The following is a 23100-nucleotide window of genomic DNA, read 5'->3' on the forward strand; positions in this document are numbered from 1 at the left end:
TCTATCTCCAAGGGGAAAACGGATCCTAGGCCAGGAGCTGGCGGGGCTCATAGAGAGAGCTTTAAACTAGGTAAGAAGGGGGACGGGGCTCAAACAAGGCTTGTTGGAGCTGTGCCGGGGGAAACAATGGCTAGGCCGGGGAAGAAGGCGATGGCCCAGCTGAAGTGCATCTACACTAATGCACGCAGCATGGGTAACAAACAGGAGGAGCTGGAAGCCATTGTGCAGCAGGCAGGCTACGACTTGGTTGCCATCACGGAGACGTGGTGGGACCGCTCCCACGACTGGAGTGCTGCAATGCCTGGCTATCGGCTCTTCAGGAGGGACAGGCAGCACAGAAGGGGTGGTGGCGTGGCTCTCTACATTAGAGAATCTTTTGATGTTGTGGAACTCCAGGCTGGGAATGATAAGGTTGAATCCCTGTGGGTTAGGATCCGCGGGAAGGCCGGCAAGGCTAGCATCCTGGTGGGGGTCTGTTATAGACCGCCGAACCAGGATGAGGAGACGGATGAGGAGTTTTATAGGCAACTGACAGAAGTTGCAAAATCGTCGGCGCTTGTCCTCGTGGGGGACTTCAACTTCCCGGACATATCCTGGAAACACAACACGGCACAGAGAAAGCAGTCTAGGAGGTTTCTGGAGAGCGTGGGAGATAGCTTCCTGACGCAGCTAGTCAGTGAACCTACCAGGGGTGGTGCCCCGCTAGACCTTCTCTTCACAAACAGAGAAGGACTGGTGGGAGATGTGGTGGTCGGAAGCTGTCTGGGGCAGAGTGACCACGAAATGGTAGAGTTCTCTATTCTTGGCGAGGCCAGGAAGGGGACCAGTAAAACTGCCGTCTTGGACTTCCGGAGGGCTGACTTTGAGCTGCTCAGGACGCTGGTTGGCCGAGTCCCTTGGGAGGCGGTTCTGAAGGGCAGAGGAGTCCAGGAAGGCTGGGCGCTCCTCAAGAAGGAAATCGTGATGGCACAGGAGCGGTCCGTCCCCACGTGCCCAAAGATGAGCCAGCGTGGAAGAAGACCGGCCTGGCTCAACAGAGAGTTGCGGCTGGAGCTTAGCAGAAAAAAGAGGGTTTATAATCTTTGGAAAAAAGGGCGGGCCACTGAGGAGGACTACAAGGATGTAGCGAGGCTGTGCAGGGAGAAAATTAGAAAGGCCAAAGCTCATCTGGAGCTCAACCTGGCTACTGCCGTTAAAGACAACAAAAAATCCTTTTACAAATACATCAACGCGAAACGGAGGACTAGGGAGAATCTCCATCCTTTACTGGATGCGAGGGGAAACCTAGTTACTAAGGATGAGGAAAAGGCTGAGGTGCTTAATGCCGCCTTTGCCTCAGTCTTTAGCGGCAATACCGGTTGTTCTCCGGACACCCAGTGCCCTGAGCTGGTGGAAGGGGATGGGGAGCAGGATGTGGCCTTCGCTATCCATGAGGAAATGGTTGGCGACCTGCTACGGAGCTTGGATGTGCGCAAGTCGATGGGGCCGGATGGGATCCACCCGAGGGTACTGAGAGAACTGGCGGAGGAGCTGGCCGAGCCGCTTTCCATCATTTATCGGCAGTCCTGGCTATCGGGGGAGGTCCCAGTTGACTGGCGGCTAGCCAATGTGACGCCCATCTATAAGAAGGGCCGCAGGGCAGACCCGGGGAACTATAGGCCTGTCAGTTTGACCTCAGTGCCGGGGAAGCTCATGGAGCAGATTATCTTGAGGGTCATCACGCGGCACTTGCAGGGCAAGCAGGCGATCAGGCCCAGTCAGCATGGGTTTATGAAAGGCAGGTCCTGCTTGATGAACCTGATCTTCTTCTATGACCAAGTGACGCGCTTGGTGGATGAGGGAAAGGCTGTGGACATGGTCTACCTTGACCTCAGTAAGGCTTTTGACACCGTTCCCCACAACATTCTCCTCAAGAAACTGGCTGCTCGGGGCTTGGACTGGCGTACGCTTCGCTGGGTTAGAAACTGGCTGGATGGCCGGGCCCAGAGAGTTGTGGTGAATGGAGTCAAATCTGGTTGGAGGCCGGTCACTAGTGGAGTCCCCCAGGGCTCGGTACTGGGGCCGGTCCTCTTTAATATCTTTATTGATGATCTGGATGAGGGCGTCCAGTGCACCCTCAGTAAGTTTGCAGATGACACCAAGCTAAGTGCGTGTGTCGATCTGCTCGAGGGCAGGAAGGCTCTGCAGGAGGATCTGGATAGGCTGGAGCGATGGGCTGAGGTCAACTGCATGAAGTTCAACAAGGCCAAGTGCCGGGTCCTGCACCTGGGCTGCAACAACCCCAAGCAGAGCTACAGGCTGGGAGATGAGTGGCTGGAAAGCTGCCTGGCCGAGAAGGACCTGGGAGTATTGGTGGATAGTCGGCTGAATATGAGCCAGCAGTGTGCTCAGGTGGCCAAGAAGGCCAACGGCATCCTGGCCTGTATAAGAAGCAGTGTGGCCAGCAGGTCGAGGGAAGTGATTGTGCCCCTGTACTCGGCTCTGGTGAGGCCGCACCTCGAGTACTGTGTTCAGTTTTGGGCCCCTCGCTACAGGAAGGACATGGGCGTGCTCGAGCGAGTCCAGAGAAGGACGACCAAGCTTGTGAGGGGTCTGGAGAACAAGTCTTACGAGGAGCGGCTGAGGGAGCTGGGCTTGTTCAGCCTGGAGAAGAGGAGGCTCAGGGGCGACCTCATCGCTCTCTACAGTTACCTGAAAGGAGGCTGTAGAGAGGTGGGGGTTGGTCTATTCTCCCACGTGCCTAGTGACAGGACGAGGGGGAATGGGCTAAAGTTGCGACAGGGGAGTTTTAGGTTGGATGTTAGGAAGTACTTCTTTACCGAAAGGGTTATTAAGCATTGGAACGGGCTGCCCAGGGAGGTGGTGGAGTCACCATCCCTGGAGGTCTTTAAAAGACGTTTAGATGTAGAGCTTAGGGATATGGTTTAGTGGAGTACTTAGTGTTAGGTCGGAGGTTGGACTCGATGATCTTGAGGTCTCTTCCAACCTAGAGAAATCTGTGAATCTGTGAACACAGTAAAACCTGTGAAGAATGTTTCCGTATTTAAAGAAGTGTTAGAAAATTTGATTAATAAATTTCATTTAAAAAGCTTACTTTTTGTGTCCTCATTGTCTGGCCCAAAAGGTGGGTGCTGGGTTAATGTGTTCTTATGTGGTCTGTTGTGCCTCAGAAACTTAAAATCCAGTAGGAAGCATCTGGTCACCTCTGACTCTGGAGCTGACAGGCCAGCAGTAGTAACATGGCTGGGGACAGGGCCTATGAGGTGACTGCTTCCTGAAGCAGCTGATGTGTCAGCCCTTGCCTCCTGGCTGAGACCTGTGCTTTCTAGCTTACACCTGCCAGCATCCCCGATAAGCCAGCAGAAGGCACCTGCTTGGCACATTGATTGTGAGATGCCCTCTGCCTGAGAGCCTGATAAACCCCATGCAGGAAGAGGCCTTGGTGTGAGTTATAACATCCCTTCTGCCTGAGCACATGGTGGGCCAGCAACAGGCACACAACTTGGTCACGTCTACCTGAGAAGCTGGAAGGCCAGCAGCAGGAATACGGCTTGGAAGACCATGGTGAGGTTTCTTCTGTCTCGTCAGGCCATAGGGCTCCAGAAGGCTGATGGCTTGGGACATCTGCTAAAAAAGTGGTTTGTGGATAATGGAGCTTTCTCTGGTGGTGGGAAACAGCAGCAGAGAGTAAAAGCTGCTGCAATGTGCTTCTTGGAAGTTTACGACTGGGCATGAGGAGGAGAAAATGTCACTGAAAGGGTAGTGCTGTGGTGTCAGAGGTCACCCAGAAGGAGTCTGTGGTCAGCCCATGTTATTGTGTTTCAAGCAACTGCCATGGAGGGTGGGGAGACATCAGTGAAAGTAAGGAAATGCCTGGATGAGAGCAAGGTGGAGAAGCAAGGTGGGTGCCTACAGCCTGCAGGGAAAATTGGGAAGGGATAAGACAGCGCAGGACAGCGTGTGGTGGAGAAGACTGAGAGCACTGGCAAGGCTGGAAGGCCCCAACAGAGCCAAGGGCTTTGTCCCCCTGCCGATGGCAGTTGTCTCTGCTACTGAGGCTCATGAGGAGACATGCTGTGCTCATGACACTGGGGCCTTGTTGCCTCCTTGCAACCCAGTGGGGAGGCCAGGAGGTGTCATAGCATTGTCCTTCACACAGCATCACACACCCCACATCCCACTGCCCCAGGAAGAGCCCTGAGCCATGGGTGAGGGTCAGGACCTCCCTTCCCAGGGGCTGTGGACAAGGCTTGGCCCTTCTGCTTCACCAAACAAACCAAGGCCTTTACTCAGCATCAGTCTCCTGCCCAGTGCCTTTGCCTACCTGCAATCATGGCCTCCCATTGTCTGCTCTAACAAGTCCATGGGGAGGCTTTGTCAGTAATGACCCTCACTGGGGCCCATTAATACTCCCAGACACTTCAAGGTTTCCTTCTGACTTGAACTTCTCCTGCAGTTACATCATTCTCTTATCACTACCTGAAGTTTATGGTCTCAGCACCAAATGCACCATGGGGCTCATTACAATTCAGTCATTTTCATTCAGTCTTCCAGACTTGTACAATTAATTAGTGAGGTTTCAAGAATGCAGTTTAAAGAGGAAGTTTTCAATGACCACTTCACTAAAAGCATTTTCCTTATTTAAGATCAGTTTCCATTAGTTTAGAGTTTTCAGAAGAACTGATAGCATCATTCTCTAGTTGTCATGAATCCAATGTGCCTCCTAAGGAGGTCTGTATAGGTGGAAAAGCAGTCCCTTGAAGTCCTAGACTGTATGGACGACCTTGCTGCTCAGCTCCCCATCCCCACCACTTCTCTCATCAGCCACCTGGGACTTGCATCACTTTGCCTTACACCAGACTTCTCCACTGAAGTCTGCAGCTGGAGGTTACAGCATCTTTTCACCAAGTCCCATCTCCTTTCCTCAGACAACTGGCTGCACACAGGCACAGTTTTTGAAGTCGTTGTTATTAACATTTAACCACAAACAAGCAAACCTCACAGTCTTCAACAGTGAGCCAAATCCAAGTTGCCTCCAATGAGGTGCAACTTCCACAAGGGATGACTATACAAGAAATTTTTGACATGGGTAGGAAATGATGAATAGAAATGCAATTACAGAGTTGTCTGTAGGGATGATGAGATAGAAAACTGAAATATGGGCAAGCTTGAGATCCCTCAAGTTCTGAGAACCAACTGTGTAGGTGAGAGGTATCTGAATGATCAAAGGGTGAGGGGAGGGGAATCTGGAGAAGAATGGAAACTGCACATGTCCAGACAGTCTGCTGGAAAGGTTACTTCCAGCACGGTCTGTTTCATAAAGCCAGGTGGAAATACCAGAAAGACTGGGGAGATGAAGCGCGGTGCATAAGAGACAGAATTCTGGCAATGCAAGTACAGGGGAAGATTGGTATCTTTTTCTTTTGTTGTAATAAACATCCAAGAAAAAAAAAAAAAGTGTTCAATCATTTCAGTTGACTGAAGTGTGCTGATTGAAATGAAATGTTTGAAATGGTTAAAAAAAACGGAGGCAATACTCAGGCCTACAGCCATAAAATGACGATTTTCTGTCCTGCATGGAGCCCAGTTACTGTAAAACACTCCCTGCTCAGGACTGTTCATGCCACCCCTCACTCCTGCCACAGAGCAAATCTGTGACATGTCGACCTCTCCTGCCTGTTAGAGGCCCAGATGATGTAGGCAATGGTATCTGAATTACCAAATGTGGGTACAGGTATAGCAAACTAGGGATCAATGGGGGAAAATGTGATTGGCGAGCACTGGTAATTGAGCAGGGCACTGCATGTAAGAAAGGAAGGGATTAAAGTGTCTTGATGAGGAAGAATCCTGTGGAAGAGGAGGGGAGAGGGATGCAAGGGGCCAGCTGCATGTGGATATGGGGCTGGTCAGGGCTGGTCAGGGCTGGTCTGCTCAGGCCCTGTTCCTGATCACTGTCCTGCCTTCTTATTCAACTCTGTTGCTGGCTATTTGCTGTGTGTGTGCTCACTCCTGGGTGTGTTGGGGGTGAATCATATAATTATGGAACCACATAGCCATGTGTGCGTCTGCACCCATGGGTAATTGCTGCTGGGGATGCGTGGAGCACTGGTGACCTTCAGAGCAGATCAGACTGAGGTGGGGAATGGGATGGGGCCAGGTGTGTTGCTCATGGCTCTGTGTGTGCTGCTGGTGGTGTGGTGGCTGTGAAGGTGCTGTTCCCTGTTGGAGTTGGTCTGTGTGTGGTCGGCTGTGTCCATGCCCTGCGTGCACATCTGTGTGTGTATGAGTGTGTGTTTGTGCATGCACTTGTGTGTATTTGCCTGTGTGCACAAGAGTGTTGGAAATTCTGAGAGAATTTCTAGCCATGGTGAACCTCATCCCATTGGCCTCTGCCCATTGATCCAACCTGTCCAGGTCCCTCTACAGGGCCTTCCTACCCTCTGGCAAATTGGCACTTCCCACCACCTTATTGTCATCTGCAAACTTACTGAGGGTGCACTCAATTCCCTCATCCAAATCAACAATAAAGCTGTTAAAGAGCATGGGCCCCAACACCAACCCCTGGGGAACACCACTAGTGACCGGTCACCAGCTGGATTTCACTCCGTTCACCACTACTCTCTGGGCCCGGCAGTCCAGCCAGTTTTTAACCCAGCAAAGAGTGTACCTGTCCAAGCCATGGGCTGCCAACTTCTCCAGGAGAATACTATGGGAGACCGTGTCAAAGGCCTTGCTGAAGTCTAGGTGGACTGCATCAACGTGATTTCCCTCATCCACCACGCAAGTCACCCAGACATAGAAGGAGATGAGGTTGTTCAGGCAGGACTTGCCTTTCATGAACCCATGCTGACTGGGCCTCATCCCCAGGTTGTCCCACGTACGTTGTGTGACTGCATTCAAGATGATCTGTTCCATCACCTTTCCTGGCGCCGAGGTGAGGCTGACAGGCCTGTAATTCCCCGGGTCCTCCTTACAAACCTTCTTGTAGATGGGCTTCACATTAGCAAGTCTCCAGTCATCTGGGACCTCTCTGGATGACCATGACCACTGACAGATGATGGAGAGCGTCTGATAGGTGATGGAAAGTGGCACAAGCTTCTGGAAAGCTTGGCAACAACCTTGAAAAAAGAGCCAAGGCTTCAGACAGTGCACTGTGGAGATCCCGTTTTATTTTGCAGATGTTATGGAAGAGTCAGCTCTGACCTTCTCTTAGACACATATTTACAGAGCCTCGAGATCAAACAGAGCAGTGTCGATCCTCAGCTGAAGTAGGATGAAAAAGAAATATTACTCTAAGAGCATAATAAATGCAAATGATACCAAAGATAAGAATAACAATAATGATAATGAAAGAAGGACCAGGCCTGAGGGGAGGTACCAAGTTAAGTCATTTCTGGAAAAAGAGGGGAAGTTTGTCACTATTCAGAAACACCCATGAAATCACTTTCCTAATAGCCCACTTGAGCTCCTGGTTCCTCATGCTATAGATGAGGGGGTTCAATGTTGGAGGTATCACCGAGTACAGAACTGCCACCACCAGGTTCAGGGATGCGGAGGAGATGGAGGGGGGCTTCAGGTAAGCAAAAAAGCCTGTGCTGATAAACAGGGAGACCACAAAGAGGTGGGGGAGGCATGTGGAAAAGGCTTTGTGCCGTCCCTGCTCAGAAGGCATCCTCAGCACAGCCCTGAAAATCTGCACATAGGAAAAAACAATGAAAACAAAACAGCCAGATGCTAAACAGACACCAGTCACAACTACCCAAAAACTCTTCAGGTAGGAACGTGCACAGGATATCTGCAGGATCTGGGGGATTTCACAAAAGAACTGGTCCACAGCATTGCCTTGGCAGAGGGGCAGGGAAAATGTATTGGCAGTGTGCAGCAGAGCATAGAGAACCCCACTGCCCCAGGCAGCTGCTGCCATCTGGGCACAAGCTCTGCTGCCCAGGAGGCTCCCGTAGTGCAGGGGCTTGCAGATGGCTACGTAGCGGTCGTAGGCCATGATGGTGAGAAGAAAATACTCTGCTGACATGAGAAAGGGGAAAAGAAAGGCCTGTGCAGCACATCCTGCATAGGAGATGGCCCTGGTGTCCCAGAGGGAATTGGCCATGGCTTTGGGGAGAGTGGTGGAGATGCAGCCCAGGTCAGTCAGGGCAAGGTTGAGGAGGAAGAAGTACATGGGGGTGTGGAGGCGGTGGTCACAGGCTACGGCGGTGAGGATGAGGCCGTTGCCCAGGAGGGCAGCCAGGTAGATGGCCAGGAAGAGTGCGAAGTGCAGGAGCTGCAGCTCCCGCGTGTCTGCGAATGCCAGCAGGAGGAGGAACTCGCTGATGGAGCTGCTGTTGGACATGTGATGCCTCTTGGCCTCGGAGCCTGTCCAAAGACAAAAGGACACAGAGAACTTAGGGCAGACTTCTCTGAGCAGAGCTCTGTACTTTCAGCAACACTCTTCCTTTCTCACTCACCTACACAAACGCATTCTCAGCAGCAGTTTCATTCTCTTCTCTGGCTGGAGCTCTGCTTCGTGTTGGCTGAGTGCTGTTTGGAGCAGCAGCCTCTGCCCATGAGTTCTCTAGGACTCAGCCCTGCTTTGCAGCAGTGGGTACCTGGGAAAGCTGGTGACCCATTCTGAAACTCATAGTTTGGTTCAGATGCTGTGCACCTGTAACACAGAGAGGCTGTTCAACATCCTCCAGCAGGATAACCCCAGGGACACCGCTGGATGTCCTTAAACCAGAGTGAGCTGAATAGAGCCAGCTCATTTCCCAGCCCTACGCACCACAGTGCCCAGAGCCATATTGGCTAGAACAACTTGGGCACTTTGCTCCCAGGGATACACCTCCAGAGCAGGACTCAGTACTCTGGTGTTTGAGATCTGGCTTTAATCCCACTGCCCAGAGTCTGAGGAGAATAGTAAGGGCAGGATGGATGGGAGGGGAAACACAAAGAAATGCCCCATTGCTTCTGCTGAAGAAGCCACGAATGAGAGTGAGAGCTGGGCATTTGGGGTGACCTCTTGTCCTGAAGACTGGGCAGCCAAGGGGCTAACGTTGAAAGACTCCATGGTTGTGGGGGTAGGGGCTTTACTGGATGGGAGAGCAGACCATGCAGCTGCTCAGGGAAAGGCGTCTCCAGTGCAGGGATGGCAGGGAGGTGCCTGAATCCCCTCTGCCATGGAGTTTGTGGGAGCAGCTCCCTCTCAAGCCCTGCCCATGGCTCTGCTGCCTGCAGCTGTCCCTGCCTGCAGCTGGGTCTCTGTCCCCACGCCTCCTGCCTGCAGGTCACAGCCCCCATCCCACCCGCTGGGTGCTCTGCTCTGCCCTGCAGACACCTCCTGGCAGCAGGGCTCTGCCCAGGGGCAGCTCGCTGGGGGCACGTCCTAGAGACCGGGTCACACAGACCCTGCTGACACTGCATATGTGGCGGTGGAGCTTTCTATGGGCTGAGGGGCAGGAAAGGGACATGGTACAGTCCTTCTAATGCTTGTTGTGAAGGCTTAGGAGAGTCTGACTTCTCTTGGAAATAATGGCATCTATTGCTATTCCCACTGAGCCAAAGAAGACAAAATGGAAAGCTCAGCAGGCTCAGGAAAGCTGGGACTGAAGCTGAAATCCCCTGCCTTATCCCTTCTCCTGCAACGTCCCCTTGAATACATCAAGGTTGTGCTGTGGGGCTGTGAGCAGGCTGCCCCAGGCAGCAGCCTCCCGCCAGCAGCAGGACCCTGCCCTGCCGGGGGGGCTCCTTCCACCCGCAGCTTCTCCCCGCAGCGCCCTGGGCAGCTCCCCGGGCAGGCTGAGTGCTGAGCCTGGCAGGCGGCAGAGGCCCTGCCCCGGCACACAGCCCCTGGGGCACAGCAGGGACCCTGCTCTGCACCACAGCCCTGGGCACCCCTGCCTGCACCCGCGGCTTCTCCTTCCTCCAGGAGCTGCGGCTGCATTGCCCTCCAGCCAGAGACTTACCGGGCTCAGGGCTGGCAAGTGTTCTCCCCCAGCGAGCTCTGTGCATCCTGCCACTTCTGCCTGCCTTTACCCACTCTGTCTCTGCAGGCAGTGCCCCCAGCCCTGCTGCGCTGGGCACAGGAGCTGCTCCTGGGCAGAGCTGGCTCTCTGCAGCGCTGCCCGCTTGCCAGGAGCTCCCCTTGGGCCCAGGAGCCCGGCCCAGCTCAGCAGCACAGGCCCAGCCCAAGGCCTCCCTTGCTCTGCCCCCCACCGGGCTCCCTGCACATGGCCCTGGGGCTGCAGGGGAACCTGCTGGGAAACAGCCTGAAGGGATCCCTGGGGTTCCCTCCCTCATCTGGGCACACACACTTCTTCACACCAGGGTCACTTTTCCTAGCAGAAAACCAATTAAGTGTAACAATCACATCTTCTTTTCCCAGTATAGGTTTGGACATGAAGTCATGGTCAGGGACTGATCTCCTTCATCCCCGCTTGAGGAAGGAATTCAGCAGAGTCAGTCAAGGCATGTCATGCTGCTTGTTATTCCTTGGGCTGGAAGAGGGTCTCAGCTCCCTCCCATCTCTGCCACAGACTCACAGGAGCTGGGATTCCTCTGGCCTCAGTTCAGGTGTCCACAACATAGGCAGCTTAATGCGAATTACTGAGCCACAATAGCTCCTTAGTGGAGATGGAGGACAGGCAGGAGCTGTTCAGATGCAAACATCTGGTGAAATTTGAGGTAGATACTCTGCGACTCGGGTGGAGGCATTCCTTTGGGTAACTGAAATGGCAGCAGATGCCACATGTAGGACAACTGAACCTGTTATGTGCAGGGCAGCCTGCAGAGGCTGTCAGCAGAGCAAAAGGAGTCATGTGTCACAGGGAGAGCTAAACCATTTTCTTCGTCTTCTACATGCCCCATGGCTGTAATGGCTGTTGTGTCTCAGACATCTCCACAGGGCCTCAGCTCTCACCAGCAAGGTCTCCCTGCCCTTTGTGCCTTGAGGCAGGACTCTGCAGGGGTACAACAGGCAGTGGGTGGGGATAAAAACAGTGGTTACTTTGCAAAGTCCACCCTTAACAGTTCATGGGACCTTAGGGCGTGCATCCACGGGTACAGGGAGAGTGTTCTGGCCAGGAGGTACTGGTTCCTTATGATCCCAGGAAGGGATCGGACAGCAACATTCAGATACTGTAAGGGATCATTCAACCGCTCTTAGAGCTAAGACTGTAAGGAGAGAAGACTATAGATGACCTACTGAATCTGGTGTGACTTCATTCTAGACACAGTACTCCACTGTTAGTTGCAGCTCTCCATTAGACATTTGCACTGACCCTATGGGATTATTAAAGGGTGAGCGAGTTTTGCTGATCAGTCCTTGGCTCTCCAGTAATGAAGCAGCATGTATATGGTAATCAGGCAGTCTCGGATAGTTCCATATTGCCACTGGTGCACCATTTGGCTAGCTAATGGCACTTTGACCGTGAGCAACTCCGCAACAGAAGGATCCTGTGAGGGACCGGGCAAGGTAGAAAACTGTTTAATGTGCATAAATCACCATAAATCACCTCCAGCATGGCCAATTCCATCAGATACAGGCTGCCTCTCTCCCTGATGGTCCATTTGCCTGGGTGACATACAACATCTTCCTTGAAGGGATACCTTTCCTTTACACCTGACAGGAGTTGCCTCAAGAGAGTGAGGGTGCCCCCTTTCCAATTGCTTTGTCAATGCCCCCTTCCCTGGGGAGGGATCCAGCGGCTTGGCATCCCTGCCCTCTAATTCCAGGCTACTGGCCCTGTTATCCCAGTATCGGAACAGACAGGTGACAATGTGCTGGCCTACATGATGGCTGAAATCTTTTCGCACATCTCACAGCTCCCCAAGGAACAGTGATCAGGTGCTTACTGATGATTTTATGATATCTCACTCTTCATCCACCTGTTCCTCTGATGGCCCTACTTGGGAGTAGCCTGCCTCGTCTTCTTCTTCCTCCTTCCCTGTGTGAGTAGGAGCTTCTTTCCTTGCTAAACAAGCTGATTTTGGTTTTTTTCTCACGTATACGTATGACTGATACAGGCACAGGTTGGTTTTGTGGCCCAGTCACAGGGATTGGAGTTGTGTAGATTGCAACTCAGTAAGCAAAGGCCAAGCCCCAGCACATCGCAGTGATTTCTGTCTCTTTGGAATTGCCAGGGTGATGACACTCCTTTTTCAAGCATTCTGTGATTATTTTTTTTAGGATTCTGAACTTGTTCAGGGGTGATGTTCCAAGGCATTGCAGGTGCCCACAGTTCTAGGTGCCTGCCCATATCCTCCCACATTCCCTGCCACTCATAATTATCCTGCTTCAAGGCACATCCCTGTGTGGCATTCTAGAAATAGGTTACCCTAACCTTAAACAAAACCTGAAACACATTCAGGAGAAATAAGAATAAGTTGGTTTGAACATCCCAAGGATATTGAAAGTTTTGAAGAGCTATTGTAACTAGCCTGGAGGAGAAAGGGGGAGGTGAAGGAGAAAGGGAAAGGGAAGAAGTGGGGAGAAGAAGTGTCCCCTCTCATCCCTCCCATAGATTGTCTCCCCAAGGAGAAAAGGTAAAGACTGTTAATTATGAATAGTTTCTGGGAGATGGTTCCTCAAGTATGGAGGTGACAGCGATGCTGAGTACAACTACCAGATTAGTCTCATGACCAGCAATTTCGTCATAACATGTGGTAGCGTTACCCAGTAGAGTAAACTAATAACCATAAACCAGCCCCCAGAAAGCCCCCAGCACAACAGGGAATACGCCGAGTACGTAATGTGCTATCTAACAGAATTCTGAGGCGAAACACAACTACTACACCGAGATTAAAAAATAAATAAAAAAATAGACCTTGTGGTCAGCAGCTATGAAGCAGATATAATGCTTGTAACCATTTTATTTTAACATGATCTGGTCATATCTGTTATTATCTCAACCCTTTGGGCCCCATGCAGGACCCATTCAGGAAGGAGGGCATCCCACAGGAGAGACCCAGAGAGGGCAGAGATGGATTGTCAAGGAGCGGTGGAGACAAGTGTCATGGACTGACTGCAATCCCCATTCTCCTGCACCACTCAGGGGAAGGAGTTACAAGAGGCTGGATGGGGGGAATGGTGTTTTTAGTTTGCTTGTGGTTCCTGATGGTTGTAGTCCACTGGTAATAGGCAATAAATTCTATTAATCTGCCTCTGCTAAGTCTGTCTTGCCCATGATGATAATTGATGCCCATGATGGTATTTGGTGGGTGACCTCGTGCTCTACCCCAACCCCTGAGCTCTTGTAATCATATTTTCTCCCCCTTTTCCTTGTAGGTTGGAAGTGAAAGAGCAGTTGCTGTGGAGTTCACCTGCCTGGAGTTCCTCCTGCACCAACACACCTCTGCTCTTGGAAGCCCTTCCAGGAAGGTGGGGGTGGAGGCTTGTCCTGGGCCTGGGCTTTTTTCAAAAGATGGGAGCGAAGGCACCTGGGATGCAGCAGCCCCTCACCGTGCCTGAACTCCTCTTCACTGCATGTCCCTCACTTGGAGAAGTAGGATGTGTTATATGGATGGAATTGCAGTGCATGCCAGGGCCTTCCTCCCTGGACGTCCCACAAGGCTCTGTGCTCTGAGAAGGCCTCAGCAACATCCCCTGGTCTGCCATGCAGGAGGCAGAGGTGGTACAAGAGGGAATGGCAAACGTAATCGCTGTTGATCATCCCCACCTGTCTCTTCTGAAGAATCTGCACCCATCCAGCACAGCACCCCAAGCTGAGGGACCTGTCCCCCCACACCTCAGCAGCTCTTCCATCCATGTCCCAGCCCTGTGACAGCAGGCGGGGATCCAGCTCCTCCTGCCTGTGCCCCACGCTGAGGGCATTGGGGCACATCTGGGCTGCAGCACCTCAGCTGTGGCACAAGGGCCAAACTCAGCCTTGTCCCAGATCCTGTGCCAGGAGCCTGGGCATGCAGAGGCTTTCCTTCAGAGCAGAGACCTGCTGCCGTGGATGGCAGATGGCCATGGGAGGATGAAATGAGGGGCCCGAAGCAGAGCACGCCCTGGTGTTCCCAAGTCCAGAAGGAAACAGGCCTGGGCTGTGGCGCCCTGACAGCAGAGGGCCTTTTGTGGTGTTGGTGCAGCCCTGAGGGCCAGTGCTGGAGCTGGGGCTGATCTCCAGGCAGGAGAAGGGGCTGCTGCCAAAGTCCTTGGCTATGGGCATCCTGTGATCCAGGGACACAGAAAAAAATCACTGGGCTGTGTCTTGACTGAGTAAAGGATGGGGGTAAGAAGCAGCAGCAGTGTTTGCAAACCAAAGGACACAAGTGGAAACCCTGGTGTGATGTGCCTCATATCTATGCACTGCCTGCCTCTGTTGGATAGAGGAGGGACAGACCTTGGCTTGCTGCAGCCCTGAGAAGCAGTCACTTGCTCATAAGCACCAGATCTGTCAGAGATGCCATCGGAGTTCCCGTTAAGTACCAGCTATGAATGGCCAGAGCTGTCCTGTGGGTCCTGTGCTGCCCGTGTCAGCTGCATGTTCCAGTGGTGCTGGGCAGCGTTGGCATCGCAGGTATCACTGCAGGCCTGGAGTTGGCTATTACATGGAGCAGCTGCCCTGAACGAGGTTAGGCAATGTAGGGATGTCCATGAGACAAGTGCCGTTACAGTCACTGGAGATGGAGGGAAAACCAGATGGAGAAGATGGAGGTCTCAGGTCTCCCTGTGGCACAGTTCTCCATTGGGTCAGGTGGATACCTCTACAGGCTGCCCTGAGCCTACTGAGGAGGGACAGGTTTAGTTGTCCTAAATGTGTGCATTTGCTGTCACTTCAGCTGGCCAAAGGCATTCCCCACAAGCTCCAAGGGGATGCCCCCAGGTGCTGCCCTGTCCCTCAGGGTTCCTTCATGAGAGCTTGCAGATACCTGCACGTCCCTCTGCCCCCTGACATGTCACCAGGTGTTTGCAACCCCCTGATTTCCTCCGTCTCCATTGGTGTTCATGTCGCTTCCTTGAGGAGAGGAATGGAGCTCACCTGCAGGTGCCCATGTTATGCACACCTAAATTGAGGGCAGAATAATCCCAGGTCCTGTGGGTTTGTAGCAGACATGGTAGGGATCTGAGCCCCATTACAGCCCCAGGACAAAAACCCAGCATGAGAATCCCTTCCATAAGCAGGTGGTTTAAGGAGTTATTTTTGTGACCATGTCTGGGTGTCCCATTGTCAACTGGGATGAGAGGAGGTGATTGTTACAGATAATTATTTCTGTGCTAAGCGAAATGAGCCTGCTGTCAAAAAGTGTAAGTGCCCAGGGGAGGGAGGAAAGCCCAGGGATTCCTTGAGGCTGTTTCCCAGCAGGTTCCCCTGCAGCCCCAGGGCCATGGGCAGGGAGCCTGGTGGGGGGCAGAGCAAGGGAGGCCTTGGGCTGGGCCTGTGCTGCTGAGCTGGGCCGGGCTCCTGGGCCCAAGGGGAGCTCCTGGCAAGCGGGCAGCACTGCAGAGAGCCAGCTCTGCCCAGGAGCAGCTCCTGTGCCCAGCGCAGCAGGGCTGGGGGCACTGCCTGCAGAGACAGAGTGGGTAAAGGCAGGCAGAAGTGGCAGGATGCACAGAGCTCACTGGGGGAGAACACTTGCCAGCCCTGACCCCGGTAAGTCTCTGGCTGGAGGGCAATGCAGCCGCAGCTCCTGGAGGAAGGAGAAGCCGCGCGTGCAGGCAGGGGTGCCCAGGGCTGTGGTGCAGAGCAGGGTCCCTGCTGTGCCCCAGGGGCTGTGTGGCGGGGCAGGGCCTCTGCCGCCTGCCAGGCTCAGCACTCAGCCTGCCCGGGGAGCTGCCCAGGGCGCTGCGGGGAGAAGCTGCGGGTGGAAGGAGCCCCCCCGGCAGGGCAGGGTCCTGCTGCTGGCGGGGGGCTGCTGCCTGGGGCAGCCTGCTCACAGCTCCACAGCACAACTGGGATGTATCTAAGGCGAGAAGACAATCAGGGGTTAGATACTTTAGGCTCAGCTTTCCAGACTATTTGCTTTCTTTTTTTTTTTTTTTGTCTCTGTGGGAATAGAAATAGAGGCTGCTATTTCCAAGAAGAGGCTGATACGCCTAAGCCTTCCCACTGAGGGTTACAAGGACCCCCCAACAAGTCCCTTGCCTGCCCCTCAGCGCATAGAAAGCTCCACCACCACACATGCAGTGTCAGCAGGGTCTGTGTGACCTTGGCTCTAGGATGTGCCCCCAGCGATCTGCCCCTGGACAGAGCCCTGCTGCCAGGAGGTGTCTGCAGGCAGGGCTGAGCATCCGGTGGGTGGGATGGGGACTGTGACCTGCAGGCAGGAGGCGTGGGGACAGAGACCCAGCTGCAGGCAGGGACAGCTGCAGGCAGCAGAGCCATGGTCAGGGAGTGAGAGGGAGCTGCTCCCAGAAACTCCATGGTAGGGGAATTTGGGCACCTCAGTGCCATCCCTGCACTGCTGACACCTTCCATTATCTCGACTGCCATCCAGCAAAGCCTCTGTCCCCACAACTATGGGATCTCAGGCTGCATTGTCCCCTTGGCAGCAGGACCCTCAGAACAGAGAACTCCCCCCAAGTGCCCATCTCTCACTCCATTTCCTGCCTCCCTCACTAGGAACCCTGGACCTTTTCTCTGTGTTTCCCCTCCCATCCATCCTGCCCTTGCTATTCCCCTCAGACTCCCTGGGCAGTGGGTTTAAAGGTAGAGCTCAAACAGCAGAATAGTGAGTCCTGCTCTGGAGGTGCATCCCTGGGAGCAAAGTGCCCAAGCCGGCTCTAGCCAAAATGGCTCTGGTCACTGCAGTGCCTAGTGCTGGGAAATGAGCTGGCTCTGTTCAGGTCACTCTGGTTTACGGACATCCAGAGGTGTCCCTGGGGTTATCCTGCTGGAGGATGTTGAACAGCCCCTCTGTATTACAGGTACACTGCATCTGAACCAAACTATGAGTTTCAGAATGGGTCACCAGCTTTCCCAGGTACCTGCTGCTGCACAGCAGTGCTGAGTCCGATGGAGCTCATGGGCAGAGGCCGTGGCTCCAAACAGTGCTCTGCCAGCACAAACCAGAGCTTCAGCCAGGAAGGAGAATGAAGCTGCTGCTGAGAAAGCGCGTATTTGTGGAGGTGGGTGAGAAAGGAAGGGTGTTGCTGAAAGGACAGATTTTCTCAGAGAAGTCTGCCCGAAGTTCTCCATGTGCTTTCGTCTTTGGACAGGCTCCGAGGCCAAGAGGCAGCACATGTCCAACAGCAGCTCCATCACCGAGTTCCTCCTCCTGGCATTCGCAGACACACGGGAGCTGCAGCTCCTGCACTTCGGGCTCTTCCTGGGCATCTACCTGGCTGCCCTCCTGGGCAATGGTCTCATCCTCACCGCCGTAGCCTGCGACCACCGCCTCCACACCCCCATGTACTTCTTCCTCCTCAACCTCGCCCTCCTCGACCTGGGCTGCATCTCCACCACTCTCCCCAAAGCCATGGCCAATTCCCTCTGGGACACCAGGGCCATTTCCTATGCAGGATGTGTTGCACAGCTCTTTCTATTTCTATTCTTCCTCTCAGCAGAGTATTCTCTTCTCACCATCATGGCCTATGACCGCTACATTGCCATCTGCAAGCCCCTGCGCTATGGGAGCCTCCTGGGCAGCAGAGCTTGTGCCCAGATGGCAGCAGCTGCCTGGGGCAGTGGGTTGCTCAATGCTCTGTTGCACACAGCCAATACATTTTCCCTGCCCCTCTGCCAAGGCAATTCTTTGGACCAGTTCTTCTGCGAAATCCCCCAGATCCTCAAGCTCTCCTGCTCAGACTCCTACCTCAGGGAAATTGAGCTTCTCACGTTCATTTCCTTTTTAGGGTTTGGGTGTTTTGTTTTCGTTCTTTTCTCTTATGTGCAGATCTTTAGGGCTGTACTGAGGATGCCCTCTGAGCAGGGACGGCACAAAGCTTTTTCCACATGCCTCCCTCACGTGGCCGTGGTCTCCCTCTTTGTCAGCACCGGAATTTTTGCCTACATGAACCCCTCCTCCATCTCTTCCCCATCCCTGAATCTGGTGGTGGCAGTTCTGTACTCCGTTCTGCCTCCAGTATTGAACCCCTTCATCTACAGCATGAGGAACCAGGAGCTCAAGAATTCAATATGGAAACTGCTAACAGGGTGTTTATCAGTGACCACAGACTGTTTTCCTTTTTCTGCGGATGACTCTCCGTGTATGTCGTGACAATCTATCTCCCCCTTTTATGAGGAGTTTGCTTGTTTGTTCAGTTTGTTGGTTTTCCTTTCTGCCCTTGTGATACTGTTGTCTACCCAGAAATGCCCTTCTTCATGCCCTTCTACCTGAGTATCCATCTGCCTGTACATGTGACCCAGGGTTTCTGTAGCCAAGAAGGCAGGCTCTCTGTGTATTTAAACCAAATAAACCTTGGTCTGAGACCCAATCTCAGCAGATCAGGAGTGAATGGGAACTGGGGCTGTGGAGGCAGTGCCCAGAGCCCTGCAGCAGCCTGTGGTGGGCACTGCTGTGGGGCCAGCCCAGCCTGGGCTGCTGGGCTGGGCTGGGCAGAGGGCAGGGAGGTGGGCAGAGGGCAGGGAGGTGGGAGAGCTGGGGGGCAGCTGGGCTGGGCTGGAAGCTACCCAGCACAGAGAAACATCCGTGTCAAGCTGGGATGTGTGGCCATGCATGGGGAGGACACACACTGCTGGCTTTGGGTCGTGAGGCAGGGATGGAAAACAGGCCGATGCAGGAGGGAGGAGGCCAGGCTGTGCCCTGGTGGAATGGACAGGGCCCAGTGCCTTCGTCACCTGCAGCCTCTCTTGTCGGCCATGTCCAGCACTGGCCACTCCCCCCATGTTTAGGGGTGTTTTTGGCTGCCAGGCCATCTCTATCCTCATGCCAGGCTCAGGGCCTGTGTCAGGGGAACAGCCAGCCCTTTCGGCCTCTGTCCTGGCCCATAGCCCTGCAGACCTGGAGCAGGGCTGTCTGCAGAGGCCCCCATGGGACGTGGCTGGGACATGACATGGGCCGGGGTCTGGAGAAGGCTGCAAAAGCAGGAGGGACATGGAGGGAAGGGGCCTGAGGGTGCCATTGGGATTGTAACAGAGGGAGCTTGACCCAGCCTTGGATGTGCACTGCCATGTGCGGTGCCTTGGCAGCACGGCTGTGGGAGCATGTGTGGGGCAGTGGGGCTGGGCTGCAGCAGGGACCATGAAGCAGCTTCCAGGGAATGACAGCAAAGACTGGCTCCAAAAAAAAGTAACCTATGATGGTGGTGGAGGCATGGTTTTGGCAATGGCAGAGCTCATCTGCAATTGGTGTTTGCAAGAAAAGTCAAGGTCAAAGAGAAGAGCTTTGATTACTGGAATGGAGACCAAGGATGAAGAAGGGAAATGCAGGGCTGCTGCTGAGTGGGGAGGCTGATTTAATGATAGCAGCCAAAGCTTAGCCTGAGGGACTCTGTGCCTTCTTTGCCCGAGTCCTTACTGAAAAGGTCTCCAGGCTACTATGTTCGGGGAAAGTGCTCAAGGAGGACAAGGAAACCTATTGACCAGAACTTCAATAACCGAGGCCCCAGCACACGCTTCCTGTCTGGAAGCAGCCCCGCGAGAAAGGTCTTGGTGGACAAGGAGCTGGTCAGGAGGCAGAAGTGTGCCCTGGCATCAAGAGAGGCCAGCAGATTCCTGGGCTGTACAACCAGGGGCATGGCCAGGCCTTGGAGAGTGGCACAGTGCTGCATCCATTCAGATCCCCTACACAGGAAAGACTTCAGCGAGCTGGAGCAGGTTTACGAAAGGGCCCCCAGGATGGTCAGGGCCTGGAGCCCTTGGCCTGTGAGGAGAGGCTGACGGAGCTGGGCCTGTCCAGCCTGGAGAAGGGAAGGCTGAGGGGACCTCACCGCACTGCCTATGAGGAGGTCATGCAGAACAGAGGGCCAGGCTCCCCATCCGTGGTGCACAGCGGGAGGATGACAGACAACGGGTGTTGGGTGAAACCAGAGGTGCCAGGCCTGGAGCTAAGGCACAGATTTCTCACCCAGCTCGCCCAGGGCTCGTCCTGAGCAAGGCGGCCACGAGCCCTGCCTGCCCTCCTGCCTGCCCCGCGCCGTCAGGTGGCTGTAGCAGAGGGGACCCACAACCAGCCCCTCGATGGGGCTCTGCCAGCCCCTCGCCCTCCCCTCTGCAGTGACATCATTTCTGCCCAGGGGCTCTCTGATGCGCGGGATGATGTCATAGTGCCTGCCGGCCAGCCCTTCTGAGGGCCAGTCAGGCTGCTGCAGTGGCAGTGACCTCACTCCAGCCCCCTCCCCACGGCCTGCCTCTCCCCTTCCCCTCTCCCCTCTCTGGACCCCGGGGTGTCACGCAGTCGGTGTCACGCAGCAGCTTTGCAGTGGTGGCCTCCGTGGTGGTGTTGCCAGGGAGGACATCTGCCCCTGTGCCAAAAGGACCTACTACTGCCAAGATGCATTTGGTGTTTCAAGCTGTCACTGGCAGAGGTCTTGCAAAGTCTTTCTGCAGTTGTGCCCAGGGACTTTCACTCCATGAGTCCTGGGCTGGGGCTTTCGCTTCAGACGAACCTGTGTCGGTCGTGGCAGAAGAAAGACACCTCTTACAGCTGTGCTCTGCATCCTCCTTCATGGTAGGGCACCACTCGGTGTCCTTCGCTCTGCTCACAGTGTTTGTCTTAGCTCAGGGATGAACTGCATGAGATCTGCTTGAGTCTTCTGAGGCCAAATCCAAGGCCTATTGCCTGCTGCACCTACAGCACAAGAACTATTACTTTCCCTTACTGTGCGGATTGACCCAATAGGTCTCTTCATATTAATCTCTTTTCATTCCCTAGTTGGAAGGGGACATATTCCCAGACTGGGGCAAGCTGCTGGGCTCTGCCACGGCCACTCAAAATCACCTGCTCTTGAGTCTTTCCACCTGAGTTTATCACACATGACCCAACACGAGTTTCTCGGGGTCTCAATGGCTGTTTCAAGTGTAGTTAACTCCAGGAATCCACTGGAAAGTGTGCCAGGATGCATGGTGCCAGCCCACAGGAATCCCTTGCAGAACCTATGGTCTTGTCCAGGCCATAGTCTCGAGTTCCCAGACTGCAGTGGCTGCCTTCCAATGATTGTGACTTATTTACACTCACAGAACCATAGAACAATAGAGCCATGTAGATTGGAAAAGACCTCTCAGATCATTTGGCTCAGGCCAAAGACGACAAGCTAACAAACTCTGACCTCTATACAGCCCTTCCTGATAAATTTGGCAGTGGCCCTGTGTTATCTTTGTTTCCTCTTTAACTGTAACAGGAACAGTTCACCTTGGTACCATGGCACAAGCATACAAAGGTCAGTGTCCCCTGCTGTGTCCCCTGATCTCCTCTGCAGCACATCCTCAGAGGCCTTCAGCCCCTCTGTGCCATCCCTGGGGGCCCTCAGGCAGCTCCTGCCACCCCAGGGCCAGGGCAGCCTGCCCTGACCTGCTGCAGAGAGAAAACAGTTTATTATTCCTGTTTTTAATCCACTGAACGTAGGTCTCAGAGAAAGAAATTGCTCCAGCTTCATTTATTTTGATTAAATACACAGAGCCTGGAGCCTTTTTTTACTGAAACCATAGGTCACACAGACAACAGAATACTCAGCTAGTGAAGGGCTTTTCTGCATAGAGAACATTATCACAGGGACACAAGGGAAAAACAACCAAACAAACCAACAAACACAAAGCAGAAAGGCAAGACTGCCTGTCGTGACATACAGTGGGAGTCATTTGCAGAAAAAGGTAGACAGTCTGTCACCACAGATAAAAACCCAATCAACATTTTCCATATTGAATCCTTGAGATCCTGGTTCCTCATACTGTAGATGAAGGGGTTCGCTACTGGAGGCAGCACGGAGTACAGAACTGCCACCGCCAGGTTCAGGTTTGGGGAGGAGATGGAACGGGGCTTCAGGTAGGCAAATATGACAGTGCTAAAAAAGAGTGAGACCACGGCCAGTTGAGGGTGTTAGTAATAGAAGAAGAAATAATATAATATTGTTTAATATGTTACATTTGCGATGTACTGTTCCGAGGCTGCGCTTGGAAGATACAAAATATATGTGCAAGGGTAACATGAGAATGCACCAATTCATGATGAGGAGTAAGGAGGATTAAAAGAATGCTCAATTTGCAAGACATCTAGATAACTGGGGCTTCTTGGACCCTGGGAACTGGATCAAACCAACCTTGCGGTTTGGACTGAGACCGAGGGCTCAGAGAGCATGTGTGAGAAGGAAAGGTTAAAAAGTTCAACTCTGATGAAGACATCTTACTTCATCCCGACGACCACCCGGACGACCACCAGAGAGTAATACGCAAGCGCAGAAGGACTGATAAGATAATTAGCATACGAAGCGAGGCTAGGTGGAGCTAGGAAATGAATATGCATAGATGAGTTGTGAAACCTAATGCATATGTAGTATCTTAGGAGATAAAAGAGAACTAAGAAAACAAATCAGACGAAGTTAGATTTGGGCAGGCATGCCCCTAACTTCCGGCACCTAATAAAGCACCTTCATATAATCACTTTGTGGATTATGTGTTTTCATGAAAGCTAACATTTTGGCGACCCAGGTGGGACCTTGCGGGCACTGCTGAGGCGGCTCGCGAACTGATCACGCTCCAGCCGGCACCGAGGAGTTTCTCGGGGAGCCATCGGCCGCGACCGACCCCCGCTGCTCACAACGTACCTCTGAAAGGGTAAGAAAAAGGTGCTTTCTGGTAATCGGTACCGATCTTGTCTGGGAGCCTGCCGGTCAGACGCGGCGAAAGCCACGCACGGTTGGGCTAGGGAATTCCCGTGGTAAGCCTAGGCGCCGTCCGTCAGACAGTCGCGAAAGCGCTGCAGGTTCGGCATCAGTGGTCTGGTTTTGCTGCAGGCTCAGCATCTGGTTCGGTTCGGTAAAAGCTATAGCTGATAATGGAAAAACTTAAAAGTATTCTGGGCGGTAATGCTTCGGTACCGCGATCCTCCCCTTTGGGCTGTTTACTAGCACACTGGAAGGAGGGGTGTTTCGGGCAGGAGTTACGAAAGGGTAAACTGGTTGATTACTGTAATGTTTGGTGGCCACAGTATGAACTAGAAGATCAAGAAAGTTGGCCAGAAAACGGAACCTTACAGTACAATACTATC

General features: G+C 53.4%; 2 protein-coding genes across 2 annotated transcripts; one reads left to right on the forward strand and one right to left on the reverse strand.

The window, feature by feature from the left end:
• Positions 1 to 7014: 7014 nt before the first annotated feature.
• Positions 7015 to 8460, reverse strand: LOC310891026 (olfactory receptor 14C36-like). The gene has a single exon (XM_083853329.1). It carries the CDS (start codon positions 8348 to 8350, stop codon positions 7388 to 7390), a length of 963 nt encoding a protein of 320 aa, XP_083709455.1. The 5' UTR covers positions 8351 to 8460; the 3' UTR covers positions 7015 to 7387.
• An 8652-nt stretch (positions 8461 to 17112) lies between these two features.
• LOC310891027 (olfactory receptor 14C36-like) lies at positions 17113 to 20355 on the forward strand. The gene has a single exon (XM_083853330.1). It carries the CDS (start codon positions 17134 to 17136, stop codon positions 18154 to 18156), a length of 1023 nt encoding a protein of 340 aa, XP_083709456.1. The 5' UTR covers positions 17113 to 17133; the 3' UTR covers positions 18157 to 20355.
• The last annotated feature ends 2745 nt before the right edge of the window (positions 20356 to 23100 follow it).

This window comes from Anser anser (genome assembly GCF_964211835.1).
Source record: "Anser anser genome assembly, contig: HAP1_SCAFFOLD_95, whole genome shotgun sequence".
NCBI classification, from domain to species: Eukaryota; Metazoa; Chordata; class Aves; order Anseriformes; family Anatidae; genus Anser; species Anser anser.

Excerpts from the sequence above, each read along its gene's own strand:
- LOC310891026 (XM_083853329.1), bottom strand. The coding sequence starts at position 8,350 with ATGTCCAACAGCAGCTCCATCAGCGAGTTCCTCCTCCTGCTGGCATTC.
- LOC310891027 (XM_083853330.1), top strand. The coding sequence starts at position 17,134 with ATGTGCTTTCGTCTTTGGACAGGCTCCGAGGCCAAGAGGCAGCACATG.